This window comes from Glycine soja, chromosome 4 (genome assembly GCF_004193775.1).
Source record: "Glycine soja cultivar W05 chromosome 4, ASM419377v2, whole genome shotgun sequence".
NCBI lineage: Eukaryota > Viridiplantae > Streptophyta > Magnoliopsida > Fabales > Fabaceae > Glycine > Glycine soja.
The window spans coordinates 51727013-51749086 of NC_041005.1; the positions used below are offsets into that span (position 1 = coordinate 51727013).

General features: G+C 33.7%; 3 protein-coding genes across 4 annotated transcripts; 1 reads left to right on the forward strand and 2 right to left on the reverse strand.

Annotated features, from left to right (window-relative positions):
* Positions 1 to 624: 624 nt before the first annotated feature.
* On the reverse strand, positions 625 to 5185 carry LOC114410468 (vacuolar protein sorting-associated protein 9A-like). The gene is made up of 5 exons (XM_028374423.1): positions 5006 to 5185; positions 4756 to 4903; positions 3479 to 3649; positions 2775 to 2954; positions 625 to 1763 (listed from the first exon to the last, which is right to left on the reverse strand). Exons 1-5 carry the CDS (start codon positions 5095 to 5097, stop codon positions 957 to 959), a joined length of 1398 nt encoding a protein of 465 aa, XP_028230224.1. The 5' UTR covers positions 5098 to 5185; the 3' UTR covers positions 625 to 956.
* Positions 5186 to 6443: 1258 nt separating this feature from the next.
* On the reverse strand, positions 6444 to 11775 carry LOC114410469 (beta-1,3-galactosyltransferase 7-like). Of its 2 annotated transcripts, none has more exons than XM_028374424.1 (11): positions 11476 to 11775; positions 11227 to 11326; positions 11066 to 11118; positions 10745 to 10962; positions 10535 to 10598; positions 8437 to 8509; positions 8220 to 8340; positions 8007 to 8094; positions 7790 to 7915; positions 7317 to 7426; positions 6444 to 7017 (listed from the first exon to the last, which is right to left on the reverse strand). In XM_028374424.1, the coding sequence occupies exons 1-11, from the start codon at positions 11565 to 11567 to the stop codon at positions 6869 to 6871; spliced, it is 1194 nt and encodes a 397-aa protein (XP_028230225.1). In that variant the 5' UTR covers positions 11568 to 11775; the 3' UTR covers positions 6444 to 6868. The 2 variants fall into 2 exon arrangements, with proteins under 2 accessions (XP_028230225.1, XP_028230226.1); XM_028374425.1 differs by having other exon boundaries at positions 10745 to 10953; positions 11476 to 11769.
* A 4090-nt stretch (positions 11776 to 15865) lies between these two features.
* On the forward strand, positions 15866 to 20177 carry LOC114410470 (auxin response factor 17-like). Its single transcript, XM_028374427.1, has 3 exons — positions 15866 to 17093; positions 17979 to 18641; positions 19715 to 20177. The coding sequence occupies exons 1-2, from the start codon at positions 16002 to 16004 to the stop codon at positions 18582 to 18584; spliced, it is 1698 nt and encodes a 565-aa protein (XP_028230228.1). The 5' UTR covers positions 15866 to 16001; the 3' UTR covers positions 18585 to 18641; positions 19715 to 20177.
* Positions 20178 to 22074: the final 1897 nt, after the last annotated feature.

Consider the following 22074-nt stretch of genomic DNA (forward strand, 5'->3'; position numbering starts at 1 on the left):
TTAAACATGGAAAAGAAACTATTAACTGTATATGCTTTATGTCCTTTCACTCATATTTATTTAATTTTCTTCCTTTCTATATGGATTAGAGCTAGTCGGTGCGAGATAATGGGGGACAATATAAAATTTGGGAGTGCAGGAAGTCAAAGCCTATCAGGGGAGGGTGATCTTGGTTTCCAGCCCTGAGGCCCAATTTCCGTGATTCGTAGGCTCTTCACGTATTTTGCAGTTTACTCTTGAGGAAACGAAATATAGAACTAAGTAAAAAGGCAAATGAAATAATTTACTAAATCAACCGTCAATCCATTCCTTGCAACTGAGCCCTGGAAACTGTAGGAGACATATAATTAAAGGGCATAGGCTTGGCTATTTACCCGTTCAAGATAGTAAACTTGCAATCCTGTACAAGTTAAGATCCAGCATGTCCCCCATCTGGGCTGTAGGTACAAGTTTTCTTGCATATTACAGTCACTTTGGAACGGAAATAGGATTGCAACAATAAAAGACCATCATGAACAGATGGTGAAACCTCAACTTAAAGACATTAACCAAACGTCTGTGAGATAGACAGAACCACCATTTATGTTGAGTTTTCACATCCAACATTCCAACAAAACTTGCATAACGAGGTAAGGAGTATATTAATACATATCCGACCCAGCTAATATCAGTTAATCAATATTCAATGTACATGGGGTTAATCGAACAAAACCAGATTTGCATCTTCGCATTCTTTTTCCATCGCAAAAGCAAATGTAACTATTTGTGGCAGTTCTAAAATCTATTAAAGAACAATGTTACAAAGGCATAGTGGTCATGGTATAGCCATCCCTAACATAAGGAAAGAGCGTAGTTACCACACAACGGACAACATAAAAATAATTTTACAGGAAAAATAGGTGAAAAAAATGGGGTATATAGTGTGGGAGAAAACGGTTGAAGCAAGTTTCGATTAGTTAAGGGGGGGCATCACCCTCAGGAGCAACTGGCTCATCCTTGGGCAGACCAGATTCAATTTTCCTCTCCTCAAGTGAAACTTTATCTGAACTATCCTCTGTTGTATCAATAGATTCTTCTGATTTATTATTGTCATCTAGAGGTCCACCGTCTGAAGAATCTACTTCAGCATGGCCTTCAGAATTATCTTGGGAATTGGATGGTGGAAGAGATGTAGGAGAGATTCCTAACCCTTTGGAAAGAGAGACATACTTGAAAACAAGTTGTTTGTAATTATTTAGCAGGTCTTCAACATCACCTACTGTTAGGTCACCTACACTAGCAAACAAATATGGAAACTCCCCGAAAACTGCATTCAACTTGTCCTCCTTTAAAATCATACTTGCCCCTTTATTCTCCAAATCTGAGAGGGATGGAACTTTTGTGATCAATGATTCATCTGCAAAAGTCACTTTCTTGCTTTCTGATTTCACAACAGATGATGGAGTTCGTAGTGCAGGGTCGTTATGATCAATCAAAGCTTTGTGCTTAGTGGGTTCTGCTCTTGTATGATGTCCATTATTTTGATATGGTGAACCAGGATCTTGTGTATCAGCCGAAATACCTGAAAGCATAGCACGAGCAAATTCCATGTTTCCCTCAAACTCAGCTTCATCCATTGAAATGGCTTTTGCATCGATGTTAGAGATGAATGACTCAGCAGAGAGCATGTTTGTAAAATAATATGCTGCTTCTGCAACCAATCGAGATTGATGTCTAAACCTTTGTATGTACAGTAGATTTGAGTGCAGTTGTGGAGGGTTTGCCTGCATAGTATATCATTTAGAAGATATCGTTAAACTGTAAAATGAAAAATGTATATTACATTAAAATGGAACTTAACAATAGTTTTTATGAGAATATATAGTTGTTCTTCATAATTAACATTCTTTTTTTCTAAGTTCTGGTAAGCCATGTATAAAGACAAATTCCATCTTTCTAGGATGCACTAACACCATATACAACTGTATATATAGTCTCTCACAGAGGTCTGACTTGTGTAGCTTCATCATTCTTCAGTTTTGAGCAAAAACTAAAATCAAATAAATTTGATAGCAAATTTCAGAAGAAAAGGTCATATGGCTCAGCACCATGGGCGGCTCAATGAATCATTTGCCATGATGACTAATGGGCAATATGGTCATGCCATGATAACTGGACCAGTGGATGCAAGATGATATTTCAAAAACCACATCAAATATTGGGTCTGTTCATTACAGCTTTTTCGTAAAAGAATTACTTCTTTTGTAACAAATAATAACTTTTTTTTTTGTTTTTCATGTATTTGCTTCAACTTTTCAAATAATCAGATGCTGAAAAGAATCTAAAGTTTCATTAAATCAGAAGCTATTTTGAATAGCTTATCATAAAATCAGTTGCATCTTTCTTCTAAAAGAAATGTGATTTTTATGAGTGTAAACAAATATAAACTAGCTTCTGCTTTTTAAAAATTTCTAAAATAATCACTAAATTATTCCACATCAGAATCATTTTTTTTTAATCTGTAACCAACTTGCCCATTGTCTTGTGAAATAAGTCACACGTGACTTTACATAACATCAAAGAATTACAAGCTTTATTTGTACAAATACAAGTGAGAAAAACAGAGCAAAATGAAATAATAGAAAAAAGGAAAAAATAAATATAGAAGTGCACATTCACAAGTCATACCCATAATTTTAAAGAAAGTGCAGGAAGTAATAACTTCATTCTATCAAGCCAAATTATTTCTACTCGAAAATTATGCATGTATTATTTGTAATGGAACATTGGATTACCTTTATGGTTACATAAATAAGCACAGGAAGAAATTCATCAGCTCCTGGAGGATTCTCTCTGGAAGCAACCGAAGCATTAAGCAGCAAGTTGCTAATAACCCTGCAACAATTCAGAATACAGACAAGTTTATCCCTGGGTGCCTTGTACATGTTGATCTTCTGCAATTCTTTCTGTGCAAGCTGCCATCATAAGAATGATACAACATATAAGATTTATTGAAAACAGGAGTATATACAGAAAACCACGAAGAAGTCAAACTTGTAATATTTAGTAGCCAAAACATCATAAGAACAGAAGTATACAAATTAGGAAGAATTCTTCCACTGTTTCTGCCAGCAATTAACAAATTCTGTTTTTACAAATGGATATAATGACTAGTAAGAGCCCACAGATACATCAAACAGAAAAAAAAAATTTAAGAAAAATTTGGGCAATCAAGAATATTATCCATCAAACCTGGTTTATGAGCAACACCAAAGGATTTACAATTAAATTAAAAACCAAACAAGAGACATGGGAAGAATTAAGAAGCATTTGTGATTGATGTTTTAGCAACAGTGGTAAACAATAGAAGAATTCATTAAACAAAAATTACACTTAGTGTCCCTTTTTAAGTGACAAAATGCTGCTAACATGAGGAAATGAGCTTAGCTGACAATTGTATACAGAGAGCTAGGTAAAATTAGTTTTGAATGCGACTCACCAACCATGATGATTCATTCTGAAATGCTGGCTTGATATCCAAATTTTCAGGTCGAATAAATTGTTGAATCAAAGCCATCTTCTCAGAAAGTTGGTCATCAAATTTTACATCATCTGGAAGTGAAGCAAATACACGAGCAAATAACTTTGTCATAACATACTTCTCAAGTCCCTGTATATGAACAAAACACAGGTAAAGCAATCAGACAAATAGGAAACACTATATCCTAACAGAATTTACCAGAAAAATACAGAACAATGTTTTCTATGAGTAACAAAGTACATAGGTGCAGGAGCTAGCATTCAATTCCCTAGTTGAAAGAATTCATGTTGTATTTCAGAAGAAACTACATGAACTATTGAAACTTATTTAACCTGTCTATAACCACCATGGTTTAATTAAACCAAAAAAGTATGAGTTTTCCTAAAATTACTTTCATAATAAAAATGGTAGGGATGGGTGTTTAGGTTGGCAGATTGAGTGACTGGAGGTCCGTTTGAATAAGCTTTGAAAAAAAAGTGTTTTCATTATAATGCTTTATTCAGAGGCTTTTTCCCTCAAAAACTACTTTTTTTTAACTTCTGACTAAAACACTAGAAGAAACTTTTATGCTTTTATTGCTTTCCTCAAAACACGTATCCAATTATAATAAAAATCTTAAACAAGTTTTTCAAATCACTAAAACACTTTTTTTTCTTTAAAAAGACACAAACAAACAGGCCTTAAGGTGAGAATTCATTAGTTCATTTCCACTAGCTTTCTGGTGCTCATGAACATCTCACTCAAATTCAATGGTTTTATGAATGAAAAATGCTAGAATCATCTCAGATTATCAGACACGATCCCAGCACTGCAATTCATAAATAAGTGCTATAATACTGCTGCTATTGGCAGGCTCGCTAGTCTTCCTTAACATTTACGTCTTCTGCCTAGTGTCTTCAATTCTAATTTTTATTTATTAAACTTTGAATCTTCATTTGTGCTTTACAGAATTCACCATTACGGAAAAACAAAAAAACCTAGAAATCGGACATGAAAGAATAAGCGGGTTGTAGAGACTGTATGGTATGAATAACCCAATAGGCCAATTCAATCATCCCAAGATCCAGTTCACTACAGAGTAAATATAATAAATCATAACAATATAAGTCAGACTAGGAAGTTCAATGTGAGGTGACAGTAGAGTTACTCAGGTAGCAATTGATTAGTTAGTGTAAAAACTGAAATATCTACATTTATGAAGAGCAACCAGTGTTATGAGTTAAGCAGAAACTGACTTCACCGGCACTTGCGAGTTCCTCTTCGGAGCAACCAGCCCAAAGTGGATGAGCACTGAAATCCGCTTCCATTTTCGCGAGGAAAGCTTGAACCGTGGCACTGTCCCTACCGGGATCAGGAGCATTGTTCGAAAACGAAACGATAAAACTGCGGAAAATCACACCTCGTTAGTTAGGGTTCCCATTCACTCCTAACCGATCGCAACTTAAAGCATATTAAGAGCTAAGAGAAAGGCGAAAACTAAAAAACCTTTTGATTGCTTTGACGAATTCAGCGGCGGAGGGTTGCCGCATGCGCTCGAGGAAGTCGTGTAAGCCCAAGAAAACGTCGGCGTTTTCCATTCTCCGCCGCCTCGTTGAAACCGGTAAGACGGAGGACGCGATCCAACACGAAGATTACTATCTCATTTTCACCCAAAATCCAAACATTTTATTCAATACTTCCTCCTCTTAATTACTACTATTATTTATTATAATGGAAGTATTTTTTGTGTATATATTATAATATAAGTATAAATTTTTCGTTATGAATTTTAGGATAATTATTATAATGATTTATGATTTTAATGATAATAATTATAATTTATATTATTATCAATGGTGCATTACTTATTTTTTTTATAATATTAATTAAATTAACCTATAATTATAAACAAAAATATTATTTTAGCCCATTATATTTTTGTATTATTTTGTTTTAATTTTTTATGTTTTCAAAGTTTATTTGTGAAATGGTCCTTTGTCAATCAAATGATTTTTAAAATGAGTGTGTGGATGGATGTGCTTATTATTTTTAAAATGAAAAAAAATGAGGCAAAACAAATTATCAAATTGATAAAATTTAGGAAAAAATAATAATGTTGTAATAAAAAAATAACATGCATATGTGAACTTTTATTTGTTTAGAAAAATATCAGTATTATACTTTCTAATACATTCTTTTAAATACTCTTTATTATTAACTAAATTTTTGAGAAATTATAAATTGAGGTCTTATTTCTTAGTTAACAAGTCTCTGTAATTTCTAATAAATTCTAAGAAGGAAAATATATTAAAAAATAAAATGAGTATATTATTGAGGACGTTAAATCAAGGCTGAAAAAATATTATTTGCAAAGTTATTGATGATAATTTTTTTCACGGTAACCACTTACCGATAAACATATTTTATGATGAGAAGAGAGAACAGTAAATCTCGAGTTACTTTTTATAATATAAAAAACAAATTGGTATCACACATATCACATTCAAAAGTATTATATTATGGATATCAGTGGTAATGGAACTAAAAAACTTAAAGAATCAGAAACTCTTTATGTGCGAGCAGTAAAACAGAGTGTTGTGGTGGTGGCTTTCATGTACTCATGAAAATCAGACTAATGACAATGCTGCTACACATTTTGTTTTGTTTGCAGCAAGCATTGCTCTTTTATATTATTTTTTAAGATATGATAATATAAAAATGTCACATTATCACACGGAAGAAAAAACTTAATTAAGTCATATAAAAAAATACGAGCTTATGGTCTCTATATGTTTGTGAAAATAGTTAAAGTTGTTTCTTTTTGTTGATGTCAATATTTATTTCATTTTATTTTTCGTTAGTGGCTTGGAGATTTAGAGATTTATGATGTTGGAAATAATTTTTAAAGCCATCCTTCTATCTAAGCAATAATCAAACTTGAATATCGACCGCTTCTAAAGTTTGTCCTTTAATTACATCAAAATAGTAATCACACTTAACATATTAGCAGAACTATGAATACATTGTTTTTCATTACAAAGGGCATAATAACCGATCTCGACCCAACTAAGAACAAAAACGGCGTATAAAAAAAGAATTACAAAAATAGAACAGACTTTGTTACATAACACCGAGAATAGTTGTCATACCTCCCAGACTAAAAACAAAACAGAACAGACTGGAAGGTATCCTCAAATCCACATCCATGCAATTGCCAACTTCAGCTTCCACAGCTTTGAATAGTTTACGAGATCTTCCATGTTATACCTATTTGCTCAATCTCAAATCTGAAAACTGTCTTTGTCTTTGTCCCAGCTGCAATTATATCCTCTCCCAACCAGAAAAAACCATCTCCCTTTTAAAAACAATCTAAAATAAAGCACTCCAAACTGCTCCATTTCCTTCACCACACTTTGAGTGGACATATTTAATCTTCTCCACTGACTTACAGATTCCACTGCAGCTCCAATCAAAAGATGCAACACATATGTTACCGGCCTGCGCCTTCCACTCACAGTCTACAAAAACATTAAACGTAAATAAGAACATGGCCAAAAGAAAAAAGGGGACTGAGAAACTTGGTTGAACTTCAGATCATCTTTAAATTTTAGTAGTGATTTCTTCAAACTTATCAAACCAAAGCAACTTCTATCTAGAACAACTTGAAGAGCTATATTAGAAGAAATTTCAATTGTTGAAATGTATAGTAAGTCGGTCATCTAGTGACAGCATAACAAAGTCACAAATACTAGTACTAAGTTGCAGAACATATTGCAGTAGCGAGTGTTTGCTGGTTACATATTTTCAGGTTATATACCTGGAGGAGTTCCACAACACATATTGCGGTCATCAATATGCTCAACTTCAAGACCAATGAACCATGCACCAAGTGAGACATCTTCATTAGCATATTTATGCAAAATCGGCCTGCAATCATAATTAGACTCCACATGAAATTTCTATATGTAAGAGAATATTCTATGAGAAACATGGACTGATCCCCGAACTGAGATTTCCTATTAGGAAAATTTTAAGTTTATGAAAAAAAAAGTTTCTTATTTTAATCAAATCTTGCAAAATGAGTATTTTGCTTTGAGTAAAATATGCAGAACTATCATTCTGCTCAAAGACAAATTTAGTTTAAGGCTTAATTCAATATTAAAAGATTTTCTTTGGCAGAAAATACAGAAAACAATTGCTCATCTGGTAATCCCTGTACAAAATACACAGTTGTGGTGCCAAGATCAGAAGATAGCCAGTTAAGTGTTGCACGAAAAATGATATACATACTGGTTGATGGAAATGTAAGTGGCCAGATCCTTTGAGATTGCATATATCTGCCCAGTTGCATGTCGGAAGTATTTGTTCCCCTCTTCTCCAAACTTCCAAAACTCAGGTTCATGGTATTTGACATCCCTAAAATACAAAGTCACAATGAGGAACATAGAAGAGGAGTGGCCTCTTTACTAATATTTTATGCACACACATAGAAGTCTAGTGGACTTACTTTCTAGAAAGGACAGGTCCAGATTTCATACACCCAATGTAGACCCTGGGTTTTGATCGATGACGAGCAAGGGTTGTTGCCAGGACACCTAAAAAGCAACACATGTCAGAATATTTAAGCATCTTTGGGTGAGAAATGGGATAGAGGAAGGTGGTAAAGGAAGAAATGGGAAGGAAACAAGAGAGAAATCAAGGATCTTGAGATAGCATGTACCTAAATTGACATGGACATCATCATCCACCTTGACATAGAAATCAGCATCCCACATTGAAACTGCAGTGGAAAAGAAAATCTTTGTCTTTGCAGACAGCTCATGATACCCTTCTACATGTTCCTACAAGTTAAAGTAAAATCAAATATGACACTCCTGTCAGATTATCCAATGTCTTTCTCACACATTTTTTTTATTATTAACAAAGATCTGCCTTACTAGGCGAAGGAAGTCTTTGTGCTGAGCTTCTTCTGAGTCAATAGCTCGATCTAGAATGCTGTTGGAAGTTGCACTGTGATGACAATGACAATATCACCCATGTTAATTTTGTCACCATAGCAACTCATATATACACTTCATCTTTCAGATGGGATAATATACACATTAATTAAAAAGTTTAATGGCACAGGTAATAATAGCCATCCCTCCACAAACAGTGCAGAGTTACATGGCTAAGGAGCATGTGCAGTTTAAGGGAAAGACATTAAATTACAATAGTACCCCTTTGCCTTCAGATCTTGCTAGGTTAAAATATAAAATCTCATACTTAGAGCCATATAAATAATAAAAACACAGACCTCAATCTAACAAAATTACAAATAGACAATTGATCATATGATGTTTTAACTTCTAAGATTTTGATCCCTTGCTTTTCATATTCAAGTATAAAATAGATGAAGCATGCAGTGCACAATCAAGTTACTTAGAAGACAAGAAGTAAATAAGGCATGGATATCTTAGTGCATGGACCATTGTAATTGTAATAAGCAAAACACAACCATACAAGGACATACGCAGGATTGAAAGGTTGAGGAGGGCAAAAAATACAAGAGAAATGTACTATCCAACATACTCTTTTAAACACACTCTTCATTATTAATTGAAATATATGGAAAATTACCAAATTGTGTAGGTCTCACTCCTTATTTAATGAGCCTTCATTCATGATTTTGAAGTTTCCAATAGTTTTTTTTATCAATAGGAGATATGTGTAAGAAGTATGTTAGAGAGTGTGTTGTTAACACTCATAGATAAAATATTATGAAACACTTTTTAGGCTATATACTAATACATTATAGTAAAATAGATAAAAGTTTTGAATATGCCCACAATGACGGAACTTGGAAATTAATATTAGTTTTTCCATTTGGGAAAAACCCAACTTTCTAACTCAGTCTCACAAGTTAGGAAGAGTACAGACAGTTAGAGTGTATGAAAAATATCCCATAATATTAATATTTTATCTTAGAGTATCTTAGATTATCTCTTAGGATTAATTCTTATTATCTCATGATTTGTCTCCTTATTTAGTTAAGGTTATAATTAGTATAAATAAGGATAAGTGTTTTTATGTTTTATCAACATATAACACATCATAGCATATCAAGTCTATACAATCTTAATATGTTAAGTTTTCTTTTTATGAACTCCCAGTGTATAAATCTTTATTCTCTAATTTCAATTTGCGTTGGGGAGCATCACTGCTGGCCACTTCTTGTATCCAGACATGTGATCATCCTATCCTCATCCTATATCACAATTTTCACAGAGAAAGAATACAGCACACACTCCTAAGTCCATAAAGATAAACTCCTGGGAGAAGAATTAAATTGCTTCATGAAAATCATAATGCAATAAGCACCCATAGTAAACTTCATACCTCTAGCTTTAGGATGGTCAAACCATTTATAATTAACACAATATTTTAAAAAATGCTCCCTAATATTCTAATATCAATTTAACTGCTAAGTTTGAAAATGTTTATTCTTTAGGCACAATATAGGCTATAAAGGAAACGGAATAGGAAAAATGACTGAAGAAAACAAGTAATTATATATCTTAAATGAGTATTGATGCTAAGAGAGAAATTAAGCAATATGCTTTCAAACTTGAAAGGAAGGGAGAACATGAAATAGATATACTGTAAGAGTCTTTGATTAACAAAGGGCTGCAGAGAGATCCAACTGACATTAGAAGCCACTTTTGTGGTCAATCATAGTTCATTAAGGTAAGCATTCAAGTGCCACGATAATCCAGGGTAAAGAGAGGAGTAACCAATCTTTAGTTGATTAATACATGACCATTTGAAAGCCGACCATTTTTTTTATCTAGCAGTTAGATAAGTAGTATTAACATAACATAGACAATTTAGTTCTGGTAAACAAACAGGAACGATCTTTTTGTGTCGTCATATTAACTCAAATAATAACACTAGTGTTCCCCTACACTATTTTTTCAAGGTGATGCTATAATTCTGTCCTGATTCACACCAAATTTTGTCTTGATAATTTTAAGCAGTTGACCTAACTGGAATTACCTGTGACCAATCATGAATCTGATAACAATTCCCTTCTCCCGTTCCAATTGAAGAAGTTGTTCACCTGATCAAAACGCCAACACAACATTTTAGAAATCAATTAGGGCCACTATCCCCTTAAAAATAGGGATGAAAAAATTCTGGTGTATTTTTAGAAATTTCTGTGCCGTTATGGTTGACTCTTAAATTTATTTATTTCTTTCTTTTTACCTTGAGGCATCCAAGTCTCTCTAACGGAATCACGCCTCTTCCTGCTACTGAAAGCTGTGTTTATGCCAATCACTATAAAAGCCTTCTTCCTTGGAGCACCTTCCCCAGAAGTGGTGGTTGAAGCATTTGAATCCGAGATCCCACTTTCACGAGAACTCCTAGCTGCTGCTAGTTCCATCTGAAGCATCGAAACTTGTTTATCTAAAGCTCTGGCATGCCTCCCAAGAAATTAAAACAAACATCAATAATTTTTTTAAAAAAAAAAAACTTAAATTGCAAACAAATCTAGAGAAATTGAAACAGATTCTATGTGGCACTCACTGAATGGCTTCATGGGTTTTCTGCAATTCGCTCACTGCATCCTTGGGCTGCATCTGATGGAGAAAAAGCAAAGAGATTTCAAAAAACCAAAGCAAAAAATAAAAAATAAAAAATTGAAACACTTTGTGAAAAACAGAATAGGAAGATAAAGCAAACATTACCTTCTTGGTTGCACAATCCCCTGAGATCACTTGTAGCTGTTGTTGGTCCCGCTGATGCTGCGCAGTAAGCAACCCGTTTGATTCCGGTGGGTCCCACATCCTTCACCCAAAAGAAAATTCCCAGGATCGGACCACAATGTTTTAAATTCTCTCAAAATCAAAACCCATAAACCCAAGTTTCCAACTTCACAGCTCAAAAAAAAAAACACAATAGTTGAAGAAGTTAAGATATAGAGGAGAGAGAGAAACCTGCTTGTGACGAGCATACCAATAATGAAGGAAAAGACAGAGAAAATTGGAATCCACGTTGCAGAGATTTTGGTCGAGGTACGAGTCTTCATGTTTGTGGTGGAGGATTGGAAGATGAAGGTGTGCGTGGAAAAGTTGTCAAGACGAGGAATTGGTCTAACGAGTGCAAGAACTCGGAACTAGCAACGCAATGCAGATACGTTTATTTTTAACTTCTTAATAAATAGAAAGGTTACAAGATTTGGAATTTTACTTCTTAATAAAGGGTGACTGTTAAACCAGTTACGGTGCCGGTTATGCTCGTCTGTGTCGTGTACGGTTTGGCAAATTACTATGTTACGATGTGCGTGTCTCGTAAGAAACGGCGTCTCCTTCAATTTAGATTTGTGTGCCTTTTGGACCAAGATGAAATGTCACAGAATTAAGTGTTCGGTTTCCTGTTTATCATTTTGATTGGAGTGTTAAGAAAAACAATCATTTTCCAAACGAAACAAGGAAAAGTTATTTCTTTAAATAATTATCTACATACTCATAATTAGATGCGTTTGATTTTTATTGAAAAACAAGAATGATAACTCTTTAAAAAATGATATATGGTTCCTTAAATAAAATGATAAATGCTATCGTATATTTGAAACTTTTATTGCTCATGTATGGTCATAAATCATCTGTAACATTTTTATCTTTTTTTGCATTCAACGGCAAAAGTAGAGACTCTTATAGAGTCACCTAAGAGCAAGTGCTGCCAAATACCATTATTTGATTAAATAATACTGAGTAGTATTTCTAATAATTTATTGTAAGAATAATTGCTGGGTTTTTTTAGCTGTTCCTTCCGTTAGCAAGATGCGTTCGGACTTTATTTTTTAATTATTATTGTTCCAAATTTTAACAGTTAGTAATCATAAAAGAGTTAAATATGCATTCATTGTTACTATAAAAAATTACACCATCAACTAATAAAAAAATATTATTAATATGACTTTTCAGATAATTATTTTTAAAAATTAACAACTAATTTATCATAATGTCAGACTATCATTAGATATAAGAAAATTTTATATATTGAACACATATAGAAACAAAATTATTCTTCCGCATTAGTTATTCTTTATAAAACATGAAAATATAGAAATAAAATTACTGTCTCGTTTTATCTGTCATTTAAACTAATGCACATATGTTAAGAAAATAATTTTACATCAAAGTACGGTGGCATACATTTAAAACATATTCAGTGATCTTATATTCCCATACCACAGGGTACCTGATAATTGACTATTTTCCGAAAGCACGTGATAACTCTCAAACATTCAGAAATTTTATATGGGTCCCTAATAATTGACTATATTCTCATACCACAGGCATTCTCATTACATATTCAAAAAGAGAGAGATGAAAGCATTGATCCTATCAGCCTGAAAGCAAACAAGCAATTTTACAAATCGGTGAATAAATCTTACAAGTAAAATCCTGCTGTGCTAACTCAAAGACGATAATAAGAAACAACTTACAAAAGCATTTTGTTACCAACAGTGACTATGATTTGTGAATAGGGGCATTAAAATTAAAATGGGCTCAATTTATGGGTTGGGATGATTAGCTTGATACATGAATTGGTCTGGTTCTAATTTTGAGTTTGTTTTGGTTTGGACCGGCCTACATTTTTGTTGGCTCAAGTTGGGATGGGTCATGATAAATCGGGTTAATTTGAATCCTCCACCTCCCAAATTTTTAAAAATTTCAAATTATTCTTTTCATATTATATTATTTTAAAATAAGCATTTCATAACAATAACTTATAAAATAAATATTCTATAACAATAAAAAATAATTTCTTTTTCAGAATAAGTGTTATATAACAGTAAAAAATAACTTTTGAAATAAAAAAAATAACTTTCAAAATAAGTCTTTCATAACAATAAAAAAAAAATTATCTTTTTAAAATAGATATTCTATAACAATAAAAAATAACTTTCAGCATAGACATTTCATAAAAGTAAAATTAGTTTCAAAATAAATGTTTTATAACAATAAAAGAATAGTCTGATATTTTCAAACAAAAATAGAGGATACACTGTACACATGTGGGAGTGAAGGATTCAAATTTCATTGGTCCATTTTTTTTATAATTATAAAATCATAATTGGTAAATTTAATACTACAAGTGTTGTTAATATTGTCCACTTTAAGATTAATATTCTAAACTTAATACTATACAACCATGACACTTATTCGATTGACAGTCGATCCTGTTAGTAAATAATGTTATTTGTGATTTAAAACTTCAAGTGAAAAAATGTTTTGCTCCATCGGTTTATCTAAAAACTAATCACACTGTTTCTTATCTTCTAAGTCAGATCTTATAGGGATTTTAGTGATCGAGTCTCTATAACAATACATAATGCATGTTGCAAGTGCCATCTGCACTAAAGTAATATATGCCCACAACTACGTATTAGCTGAGGACATTTTTGTGATTCAGAAAATATCTTGTAACACAAAATGTTAATTCCTCTCACATTCTCACAGTTTGTCAGTATTATTCAAACAAAATATTTCACAGTTCACACTACACTTGTTTTTGTAGTAATTAATAAATACCGGTTCGAATTTTGAAGTGCAAGAAAGAGTATATGTTTTTTTTTTCATTGTCAAATATAGATAGAAAAAAGTATTCGGCACTTCTTTTATATTACGTTATAAAAACCTTAATGCAATTAAATCACAAATGTGTTTATACTAATACTAAAATAAATTTAAACCATCATCAATTTCACCCTATAAAACATCAAATGAGATGAAATTACACCTTAGATAGAAATAAAAAGATTAAATATTATATAAATAAGAATTATAATATAAGTATGTTCATTAAAATTTTGAATTAAAGTATAGTGTTAAGTTCATTTATGGTTACTCATAGTCTATTGGTATAAATTTTTTGATATTTACTCTCTCTATTGCTCAATAAATTAGTATCAAGAGTCCATTATTCAACACTCAAATGAGTAAATGAAAGAAACTTAAAATAAAAATGATTGGAGTACAATATGAAATGAAATTTCACATCAGATAGAATAAGAATAAGAAAATTAAATATCATATAAGTAAAGATAAGACTATAAATAATAGCCTTAAAATTTTGGATTAAAGTATCATATTAAATTCATTTACATATTTTATTTATTGGTTAAATTTTCTATGTGTTACCTCCCTCCCTTCCTTATACAATATAGTGGTTTATATAAAAAATATATATCAACTTCGTGACAATTTTTTATAAGAGAAATATATTTTTCACAACTCTTGCAACAAATTATGCAGTTAAAAAAGAGGAAGAGAGCAATACGAGATGTAATGAATATTGTGCAAAAAGAGAAATAGACATTGTTGTATAAAAAATTACATTTGCATGCCCGTAAAGAAAACATTATTGTTGCATGAATAAAATAACTGTTTCTTTTTTTGTCAGAAAAAACTATTTTAAAACTATACATATTAAATGAAGTAGCACAGGGAGATAAAAAAAACCACAACCAATAAAATCTAGTAAATGATTGTAATTTGACAAGTTAGTGGATTGAATTAATATTATTGGCTCTTAAACTAATAGACAAGTAAAGTTATATTAAAGAAAGAATTTATGATAAACCAGTACAAATAAAAATGGGAAAGACAAACTATAAATTTATAAGCTCAGACTAACACTGAGTGAAGAAGAATTTTAGAAAAACATTACCAAAACATGATACACTACTAAAATAAACTTCCTTATCATTAAATTAGTTTAATAATTTAATAAAATTAAAAAACTTTAACAACGACACTCGTTATGAGACACGCGGAGTTCAAGTCCTGGTATATTGACACAGTGCAATTTGCAAATTGCAGGTTGACGTGTTGGCTGAGAGTGATTCAAAACATGTTCTTATTTAACAGAACCTTCACTCATGGTTTGTTACTCTGTTTGTTAGTAGTATTATTCAAACAAAACATTTTTCTTAAAGGACAAATTGAATAAAAGAAATAAAACATTTCATATTCTTACTTTTTTAAAGTAATTATCAGTTCAAAGTACAGGCAAAAAAACAGAATTTGGAGACCTTTCCCCTGGTTAAATTAAATTAAATATTTGGTACACACGTTATTAATAGTAATAAAGTAAAATAAATGGTCACCAACTTATGAACCGTACCATATTAAATGAAGTAATTAATGCAGGGAGAGCAACAAATTTAAACAGAGTTTTTCTAGCAGATAAAGTCGGAGAATTGGTTAAATAAAATATTAGAGTATCTCTTAAATAATATTTTTTGACGAAAAGATTCTGTTATTGTTACGATATGAGTTCTCTCCGACCCCTATATATGACTTGAGTAGGACACAACAAACTTTCACTCAGTCTCACACACTCTCATTCTCATTCCATTCCATTCCATTCCATTCCATTCCGTTGCTATGTTTCAAAACCCTAACCAAACCCTCTCAGCATTCTCTCTTGTGTAACGAATTCAATTTCCGTGATGCCTCGCCAACCTCCGCCTTCACCTCCGTCTCAGCCTGGTGTTCTCGACCCTGCACTCTGGCTTGTCTGCGCCGGAACCACCGTGGAGATCCCCACCCTCCATTCTAGGGTTTACTACTTCCCTCAGGGACACTTCGATCAAGCCTCTTCCGCTCCAAGAAACCTCTCCCCTCTCCTTCTTTCGAAACCCGCCGTTCTCTGCCGCGTCGAATCGGTTCAATTCCTCGCCGATCCTCTCACCGACGAGGTTTTCGCGAAGCTGATTCTTCACCCTGTCGCTGATTGCTTCGCTTCGGGACCTTCCGCTGTTGCTCCTGCTGCTGCTTCTGCTTCGGCTCAAACCGGTGAGAATAACGTCGTTTCTTTCTCGAAGGTTCTCACTGCTTCTGATGCTAATAACGGTGGGGGGTTTTCTGTTCCGAGGTTCTGCGCGGACTCTATCTTCCCGCCGCTGAACTTCCAGGCGGACCCGCCGGTGCAGAACCTCCTCGTCACCGACGTGCACGGTTTCGTCTGGGAGTTCCGCCACATTTACCGCGGGACCCCGCGGCGGCACCTGCTGACCACCGGCTGGAGCACGTTCGTCAACAACAAGAAGCTCGTGGCCGGTGACGTCGTCGTGTTCATGAAGAACTCCAGGGGAGGGTTGTTCGTCGGAATTCGCCGCGCCACGCGCTTCTCTATGGGGAAGGGTGGTGATAGAGGCGGAATGAGGATCAGGGTGGATGAGGAGGAGGAGGAGGAGGAGGAGGAGGAGGAAGAGGAAGAGGAAGAGGAGGTGAGGGAGGTTTTCTCGAGGGACGGGAGGGGGAAGCTGTCGGCGAAGGTGGTTGCCGAGGCGGCGGAGCTGGCGGCGCGGAACATGCCGTTCGAGGTTGTTTATTATCCGAAGGAAAGGTGGTCGGAGTTTGTGGTGAAGACTGAAGCGGTTAATGAAGCAATGAAGGTCGCGTGGAGTCCCGGAATGAGAGTGAAGATCGCTGCGGAGACAGATGATTCGTCCAGGGTGTCGTGGTGTCAGGGTACGGTCTCTTCTGTCGCTCTTCACGGTAATGGCCAATGGCGCGGTTCTCTTTGGCGTATGCTTCAGGTATAATATACATATAACTCCACGTTTCTTTTGTTTGTCTGTTATGTGTATTTTAAATTTGTCAATTTAGTTCAACAGCCATGTATTGTCAAATTAATTAGAAATCATCTTTGGAATGACTTTTTCAATATATGGTAATGGGTGATTGGATGACAGAGGAAAGTGCATAGGCTATTTTTCTCTATGAATTTTGCTTGATTGGATTAGTTTTACTTTAATAATGAGTGAGTGCATAGGCTATTTTCTCTATGAATTTTGCTTGGTTGCATAAGTTTTATTTTAATGATAAGTGAGTCAGATTTAAAGTCAGATACTGGTGGTGGTGAAATAAAACTTTTGTATGAGATCACACCGAGTCGTTCTTTCTTCTTTGTTTAATTCATGAGTCATGGGTGTGGGTTAGAAGAGGTAATTTATGATTAGCAAAATTTTATCAAACCAATGCATACTATTTTTGTTTGTAATCTGTTTTCAGTTTGAGTGATATTTCAAATTTAATGTGGAAATGAAGTCTACCAAATAAAGTCTTCATCACAATCTTTATCAGAAGATCACTTAATGTGTTTTCTTTTTTGGGTTACTGTGTGTCAGTCTTGCTTATACTTGCCATGTCAAATTCTCAACAAGTTTTACTGGGATGCTCTCTCTTCTTCATGCATGTCTCTATCTGTGTTTGTGTTTTGCACTTTTGCTAGGGAAATTCTTAATTAGAGGATCTATTGCCTGCCCTTAATTTCTTTTGTTTGAGTCTCAGTATTATGTCTTTTGAGCCAATGTTCTTTTTATTGAAAGAAACTTTATGTCAGAAATTGTACTTCAAGAAGTTATTTTCTCTCTCAAATGACTGATACTGGCCATTTATCACTTCTGATCTTAACATCATAGGTTACATGGGATGAACCTGAAGGTTTGCAGATAGCAAAATGGGTCAGCCCTTGGCAGGTGGAACTTGTTTCAACCACACCTGCACTTCATTCAGCATTCCCCCCAATAAAAAGGATTAAAGCTGCTCATGATTCTGGGGTGTTTACTAATGGAGAGAGAGACCCCTTTCCTATGACAGGATTCACTAATTCAACAATGGGACAACTGAATCAGGCATTGTTGAGTTATGGTACTTTTCCTGCTGGCATGCAGGGAGCCAGGCATGATGCATTTTCTGCATCAAGATTTTGCAATTATCCAACTGACATGTCTCGTCTGTGTATGGGTAATTCCTTTGGGAAGAGCACATTTCCATGGCTGAAAACTTTGGAAACAGAGGTAAATGTTGGCAGCTCTCAATCTGATGAATTGTCACCTGATAGCCGTGGTAGTCTCCAATCCTGTGGCACAGACCTTGTTGGCAACTCAAGAAAACTTGGGTCTGTTTCATTTCAACTATTTGGTGCAGTCATTCAGACAGAACAGCCTGTTGAAAATGGTTTGCAAGGTACTGGTTGCACTTGCACGGGAGATGAATGCCAATGTCAAAGAGCCCTCAACAGCTGAGGATTCTTACTTGTGAAAGTAGCTGTGACTATGTCATGCATATAAGTAGCTGTACAGGTATGCTTATATCTGAGTAAATTGAATTTCTTCCTAGAAACAAATCAATTATAAAATCAGCTACTGATGCTTTATTAACCAATTTTATACGGAAAAGATGGATCATGCTAGCTCAATTACATTTATTGCTCTGTTTATAATATTGTTTGAATGCATGACTTGTATTTTTTGAGGGATTGTTCTGACCAAGTGCCAGGTAGATTTGATTCCCACATAGATTTAGTCCCCCCCTCCCCTCCCCTCCCCCAATGTGATACATTTATAGTTTTGCTATTTCTAGTGTATTTTGATTGAGGATGGACTCTTGCAACATTCACACCTAATGTACAGAGCCAAAATCATAATTCTTGCTTTATTTGTAATACAGTAAAGTGGGAAACCATGATGTGAATTTTGTCTTTCTTACTTAAATTTATGGCATTACATCATATTTAATTTAGATGATCAGATGTTATTGCATCATGGGCCATGGCAGGCCGTTAAGTGATCTAAATTCCTAAACATATGTTCATTGTTGACCTGTTTGCTGATTGTCTGAGTTGAAAAGAAGCTTTTAATCCATGTTGAAGTTAAGATTGACTTATCTAAATCATTTATGAGAATAATGCATCTCACAGCCAAAATTATTATTCCATATGTTTAGGATTGACTTGTCTAAATCATTTTAAGATTGACTTGCCTAAATCATTTATGAGAATAATGCATCTCACAGCCATAATTATTATTCCATAAATTGATGACGAACTGACTAGGTGGACACTTAAAGTTATGCTTGTGTGAGTAGGATTATCTTTTCGAAACTAGCATAGATACAAAACAATAGATGAATGTTTGTTTTGATTATCCAGAACTTTGTTGGGGAGTATAAAAGGTGCTCCTTCTTATAGCATGAAAATTTAATGGCTAAAAAGGGGAATTTGTAATTCTTGTCCCTCAAGGGAGTGTCTTTATATTATTTGAACAGCTTGCATTGGTTAGCTTGATTTGTTTGATTTGCTGTTTGATTTAAAGGCATTTCATGCTTATGCGACTAAATTTCATGTTTTGATTAACTTTGATTGCCTTTCTTGCAGGTTTCAAACAGGCTGGAGGCTGACCACCCTTTTGACCCAGTAGTTTGTGCCGTTTTCTTTTTTGTTTCATGAAACTTGGATCTAAACCAACTCCGCAATATTTGGGCCAGACAATTTATGATATTTCTAAATGCAACTTCTTTTATTTGGTCAAGTGTATGACTGTGCCATTGTTGGTTTAATGCATATTTTGCTGTCTTAATTTTACTAAGGTTTTTTTGAATACAAGTCAGAAGTGTTTTTGGGAGCTTCTCTACTCTAAATAGAGTCTTTTCCGGTCAAATACTTCTAGCCTTGTATCCAAACAGGCCCTAGTATCCCCTAGTATCTTATTTTTGGCATCATTTCTGCACTTTATTGCCATATTGGTTAAGAGGGAGGATGTTGCAAAGGATTTTTTTTTTCTTGTGTAACTGTTTTACAAACCAAAAGGTGAAGTGCGGATAATAGTTTTCTTATGTTATTTTTTTTTGGATAAATTGTGTTTAAATTTCTTATATGTTAAGAGAATAGTTGATGACGCCAGTCAAAAAAATTATACGTGATTATCTTGTCATACTTATTTGAGAACAAAGATTAAAACAAAAACAAAATAACACTAACAAATAGGTATCAAGTGTAATTCACATAAAACGCAAAGGATCCGACTAGAGGGAAGGGGGTTTGTCAGAGGTAATCAAAGGTTTTTTTTACAAGGATTATTAAATGGGAAATGTCAAAATAATAAGTGAAAATTTCAGGAGTTCCGTGTAATTTTTTATTTTTTTAATAATAAATAATCTTCGTGTATCTCAATTTTGAATGGAGAGCTTGATAGCAGGCATATAAGTAACTTACTGCAAGTTGTGTCTTTTGTGGTATTGTATTGATTATAACGAAATACTATGAAGTTATAGTTTTGTCTCCTCATGTAATATAAACAGGGCATTTATTAGGGATAGATTTTCGGGAGAATGAGGAGCAATCATCGTGTTGGGGTAACAAAAATGTAAATGGAATTTTATAGGCAGCATGAATTGGTTTGGTTGTTTGGTTCTGCATGCAAAATTGCGCATACGAAACGCAGAAGCTACTTGATTTTGACGCACGTGAAGTAGGGCAGGCTTGCATGCCACACACATATCGAATGCCGCGATTCGTATTTTCACATTACAAATGTATGGATGCTAACACAGTGATGGAAATTGGATGGATTCAAAAATGTGATCCAGAGATAGATATTAACAATGAAAGCACCAGAACGACAAGGACGCCTTCACAATGAAACCACAAGTACTACTTTTGGACAATGTCTTGAAAGCACCAGAATTTTTTTATTTTGGTACAGAAAAAACCCGACTAATTAGATTAATTAATTTAACTAACCTAACTGCTTTGTTTTCAATATTAGCAGCAACAATAAAAAATAGAAGATAAGCGCATTTATCTTCATTAAGAATCTTCTAACCTAAAAGCTTTGAGTTCTAAGCTCAATACCACTTTTATTCTAAAATGAAATGAAAATCCGAAACCTTATACTAATCTTTTATTGTCCTTTACCTAGTTTTTTTTAAAGGGTTAGCGGGTTAAAAGAGCGAGCCAAAATAGTATAGCAGGTTGAATACTCTCAAGTCTTATAGTTCCACACGCTATACAATAATAGATCCACATCTATAAAGTGGGTGTTTAGTTCCATGTTTTACCATAGTAGATTCGCGTCTAACCAAAAGCTACTATGCATAGTTTCACGTTTTTTAGTTAATTTGACGTAAAAAACAAGATATATGTGCGTTCATAACTTTACTCCAAACACACAGAAATTTGTACTAATATCAAGAACAATATCTTAAATTTCTTTGGTGTTAACGTGTTCTAAGGAAAATCTTTTTTCACTATTGTATAATGTCAATTTTAACAAGGAAAACTTGGTCAGTGTTTTTCTTATTGGGTTTAGTTTTTAGGTGAGATATCCCAAAATGATCAATATAGTGTGTATTCTTTTATTTATTTTGTCTCACATTAATTGACATTATATATAAGTAACTAATTAAACATAAATAAATAATATGTTAAAGTTAATGTTAAATTATTTGAGCATTATCAGAATTCATTCTTTGATCGAAATAATTTTTTATCAAACTTTAGTTACTGAATTACCAATTAATCAGAGTTTTTTTTTTATGAATCAAAATATTAAAACAAAAATAATTAACATTATATAAGAATGTAAACAAAATATTTTCAAACTTGACTTAAAAGACTATATAACAAGCTACATAATTTTCGTGTGATTTTCACATTTTCACTCAACCAAATCATTTAATAACAAAGGCAAAATAATATGCACCAGAAACAAAGACAAGACCCGATTAGTAACTTTT

What these genes read in the sequence shown, in the direction of transcription:
- LOC114410468 (XM_028374423.1), bottom strand. Translation starts at nt 5,097, where the DNA reads ATGGAAAACGCCGACGTTTTCTTGGGCTTACACGACTTCCTCGAGCGC. An exon ending in AGAATGAATCATCATGGTTG is followed by an intron (nt 2,955 to 3,478) that starts GTGAGTCGCATT and finishes TTATGATGGCAG; the next exon opens with CTTGCACAGAAAGAATTGCA. An exon ending in TTATTTATGTAACCATAAAG is followed by an intron (nt 1,764 to 2,774) that starts GTAATCCAATGT and finishes TATACTATGCAG; the next exon opens with GCAAACCCTCCACAACTGCA.
- LOC114410469 (XM_028374424.1), bottom strand. Translation starts at nt 11,567, where the DNA reads ATGAAGACTCGTACCTCGACCAAAATCTCTGCAACGTGGATTCCAATT. An exon ending in GGACCTGTCCTTTCTAGAAA is followed by an intron (nt 7,916 to 8,006) that starts GTAAGTCCACTA and finishes TTTGTATTTTAG; the next exon opens with GGATGTCAAATACCATGAAC. An exon ending in GTGTTGTGGAACTCCTCCAG is followed by an intron (nt 7,018 to 7,316) that starts GTATATAACCTG and finishes ATGTTTTTGTAG; the next exon opens with ACTGTGAGTGGAAGGCGCAG.
- LOC114410470 (XM_028374427.1), top strand. Translation starts at nt 16,002, where the DNA reads ATGCCTCGCCAACCTCCGCCTTCACCTCCGTCTCAGCCTGGTGTTCTC. An exon ending in CTCTTTGGCGTATGCTTCAG is followed by an intron (nt 17,094 to 17,978) that starts GTATAATATACA and finishes TTAACATCATAG; the next exon opens with GTTACATGGGATGAACCTGA.